General features: G+C 32.6%; 1 protein-coding gene across 1 annotated transcript; it reads left to right on the top strand.

Moving 5' to 3' along the window:
- The first annotated feature begins 1,326 nt into the window (after window positions 1–1,326).
- On the top strand, window positions 1,327–4,125 carry LOC149910150 (uncharacterized). The gene has a single exon (XM_090107387.1). It carries the CDS (start codon window positions 1,327–1,329, stop codon window positions 2,287–2,289), a length of 963 nt encoding a protein of 320 aa, XP_089963513.1. The 3' UTR covers window positions 2,290–4,125.
- The last annotated feature ends 234 nt before the right edge of the window (window positions 4,126–4,359 follow it).

Below are 4,359 nucleotides of genomic sequence, written 5' to 3'. Positions count from 1 at the left end.
ATGTCATTTTTGTTATTTAAACTAGTTAAAAAACAGTTTAAAAAAGTTCTGTCTTGGACGTCCGTGTGTCTGTATGTGCGGATCCTTTTTCTTGTTAACACGATAGCGACCGAAATACTTTACTAATCGAGTCTTTTTTTTTCTCTTACGCTTGAGTATGCTCAGGAATAGAACCCTTTCATTTTTCAGGGTCTGATTCGATGTGGTTTAATTGTTATTAAATAAACAAAAATAATAATTAATAAATATTTATTAAAAAAAAATTATGAGGCGTGCACTTTTGGATTTTCCAAATTTTTTATTTTTATTTTTGGTTAATATGTAAATATCTTGATATTTAAAATTATCAAGGTGGATTTTAAAAGTTTGAACGGCGGTTTCGGCGCTTAATATTGATCTTGATTTATATTTTTTATATGCTTTATAATTTATATAGGTGTACAAGTTTAGTTGTTCATTTATTGAATGGATTATTTTTAACGACTTTCTAAGACCGGAAGAGCGGCAATAAAATATATTATTTTGTAAAGGGCTATACAGGGTGTCCCACTATTGGTAATTGGTATACTAAGCGCGAAGAGACTTGTAGTTTTGCATACACTGATCACGTAAAAAATACTTAAACAACAAAATTACGTCAAAAATTTTTTGCTAAATTTTTCCTGAAAATCCATGTTTTCTTCTCTAGCTTCGCGCAGCCGGCATATACCGCTTCTCTAATGTGAGCATTTTGTCTATGAAAACATAATATTAAACGATAGCTCATGTGCTGGTGACAAAATTGGGCGGGTTGCTTGTTATTGGTGTACACATAGAGTTTTAAGAATTCATCTACTTGAAAAAAAAATGCGTCTGGAATTTTTTAAGTATTTTTTACGTACTTAGCGTATGCAAATCTATAACTTCCTTTGGGCTTAGTATACCAACAGTGGGACACCCTGTATATCCAACAGCTCAATTAATTTTGCGATATATTTCCTGAGAAAGTACGATCGTTTTGTTATTTATTAAAGTGGAATAATAAAATTGGTTTATAGATATTTCTGAGAGAATTATTGGACACGCCAGCAAATGACGATATTAATTTATTACGGATAGTGTAGGTGTTATTTATTATATAGAGGATACTTGCGTAGTCTGTTGCGTAGCTATTAAATTTATTTATTTATAACACTTCCTTTTATTAATTAACGTGATTTAATATCTAAAACCGCACAATATAATATGTATACAAGTATTAGTATTTTCAGTCGTTGACAGACGGTCGTGCATAATACACGTCCTTATACAACTATAAATAACTTTTACTATCTACCCGCTAACACAATGTCTAAGTGTGATATTTGTAAAAAAACGGTTACCAAATCAATACCTGGTTGCGAGTGTAACAAGTGTGAAAGAATTGTTCATCTTAACACCCGATGCAGTGGTCTAACTAATAAGCAGATTGCCGCGCTTAAGGCTGCTCCTAGTTTAGAATGGACCTGCTTGGAATGTCAGCGCGAGTCACCCAGACGTAACTCATCTATTATCATTCCCGAAGACGACGATGAAGACGACACCCATGTACAGATAAACGCGAAAAAGTTGCTGAATAACATAACGAGGGAAGTCGAAAAAGCAATTAAAAGTGAAATGCGCGAACTAAATGAAGCATTACAATTTAATAGCGCTAAATTAGATGAAGTCGTAGAAATCATCGATACATTCAAACAAACTATTAAAACACTAGAACGGAAGAACATCGAACTAACCAACCGAAATAATAATCTAGAAACTCGTGTCGGTGCATTAGAGCAACGCCTACAAGAAATTGAACAAGTAAAACTCTCAAAATACGTGGAAATCGCAAACATTCCGCATGAAGCTACAGAGGTTGTCAACAAGCTAGTAGAAAAGGTGGCACTAAAACTTAACCAGCCGGTCGAAAGTATCAGGAGTTCACGCCGACTACAAAGCAAAAACCAACCAGCTAATATAATGGTGGAATTAAGAAACGAAAAAGCACAAGAAGATTGGCTAACGGCTGCCAGATCCTACAATACTAAGGTATCAGATGTCTGCCCATCCCATCTAAATAACAACAACACCGTTTTTATTAGAGAAGCCATGACAAAAATGAATAAAAGTTTGCTATGGGAAACTAAGCAAGAACTAAAAATCAATCTAAATTTCAAGTATGTATGGTTTAAGAAAGGATTCGTTAAAGCTCGTAAAGACGATAGTTCAAAAATTTATATTATTAGAAGCTCGGCGGACATACACGCTATAGCAAAAAGTAAATCCTAAAATTTGTTTTGTATTTATAGTTAACGCTTGCAACAGATCAAAAAATAATATATAGTATGGATGGTTTGTCAGATAATATCTATGAAGTCTTCGATTGTATAAATATAAACGATTTTTTAAACAACATCCCCAATATGCCTATAAATCTATTGTGTATCCACATTAATATAAGATCCGTTATTAAAAACTTTGTTACATTACAACAGTGTATATCATCCGCACAAAAGCGCATTGATGTTGTTATACTTACTGAGGTTAACATTGCGGATAATATTAGTAGCTTATATCATTTAAAGGGCTATCAAATGTATACGTCTCTAAGAAAATGTAAAAGGGGTGGGGGTATTATTGTATATGTAAGTAATAAACACACATGTAACGTACACAATGTAAACACAAATTATTTCGAAAACATATTATTCACAATAACCACTCACACAAACTATAATACAAATATTTGTGCAATATATCGTCCCCCTAACACTAATAAACACTTATTTATCGATGAACTTAACAGACTAATAATGAATAAGTGCCCTATAAAAACTGATCTTTATATACTGGGTGATATTAACATAGATCTGCAGTCAGACACTCCTATAAAACATAAATATAATAATACAATGCATGGTCTAGGCCTTTTGTGTGGGATCACAGCTTACACTAGAATCGAAACATATAATAATAAAATAAGCAAGTCATGCATAGATCACATCTACACTCGATCACACGCAAAAGATCTATTCACAGCAGCGATCGGTACGACACTAGCGGATCACCGGGCCGTAATGCTCGCTTGCGTCGGGGCTTGTATACAGGATGATACAAATTATAAAACTATGATAGATAATAAAAAATTAAATACATTACTAGAGCAAATAGATTGGACATGTACGGACAATATGACATGTCCAATTAATATATATAACTATATACACGATCAATTTAAAAACTGCTATGAAAAATGTGAATTTACTATTAAAATTAAGACTAATAATAAAGAACGAAATAACAACGAGTGGATTAATAGGAAGGTAATACAAGCTTGTGAAATTAGAGACAAACTTTTTATACAGTGGACTAAAAACACAAATAATTTTATTATTAAACAAAAATATAATAAATATAGAAATTATGTAAATTCATTAATTAATAAAACAAAAAATAAATACACAAAATATAATATCATATCAAACAAGAACAATTCAAAAAAGCTGTGGGAGATACTTAACAAACTCACTGGTAGAATAAAATCTTCTATTGATTCAATACTGCGTAATGCATTTATTAAGAAAGGGACAACAAGTAACGATATTGCAAATAATTTTGCCTCAACTTTTCACAACAGTGTCAAACAAATAATCCCGAAATGTGTGGAACCATTGCTTGATAAAAAATGCTATGAACACTCGGCAAATGTAAGCATGCGATTTAAGCGAGCCGAAGCCAATTCAGTGGCCAAAATAATTAGAGCATTAAATAGCAACAAAGCTCCTGGGTTGGATAGAATAAGAGCAATTGACGTTAAATTACTTTGTGAGAAAATAAAAAATACCTTGGCAAATTTAATAAACACCAGCATCATAAGTGGTAAATATCCGACAGAACTTAAAAAAGGCATTGTTCGTCCAATTTATAAAAATGGTAACAGAAACGATTATGACAAATATAGACCAATAACCATATTACCTACTATAGACAAAATAATAGAAAAGTATATTAGTAGCCAAATTTACAGTTTTTATGAACGCAACGACATATTAACAAAAAATCAATACGGATTTCAACCGCATAAAAATACAACACAGCTGCTTTCCACCTTTACAGATAGTCTTTATAAACACCTTGACAGTAAAAAGCATGTCCTTATCGTATTTATTGACTATAGTAAGGCGTTTGACACCTTAAGGCACAGCACACTGATAAAAAATCTAAATGATAGCGGTATTAGAGGAAGTCTCTTGACATGGTGTGAGAATTATCTCCAAGATAGATCATATCAAGTTCGAGTCCTCAATGCTGACAGCTACCCAGTACACGTTACGGAAGGCACGGCACAGGGCTCGGTCC

This window comes from Colias eurytheme, chromosome 2, assembly GCF_061535395.1.
Source record: "Colias eurytheme isolate Ceu_HAF_F1 chromosome 2, ilColEury1 Martin Lab GWU primary, whole genome shotgun sequence".
In the NCBI taxonomy this organism is placed as follows: domain Eukaryota; kingdom Metazoa; phylum Arthropoda; class Insecta; order Lepidoptera; family Pieridae; genus Colias; species Colias eurytheme.
This window is presented reverse-complemented; position numbering and strand designations above follow the sequence as displayed.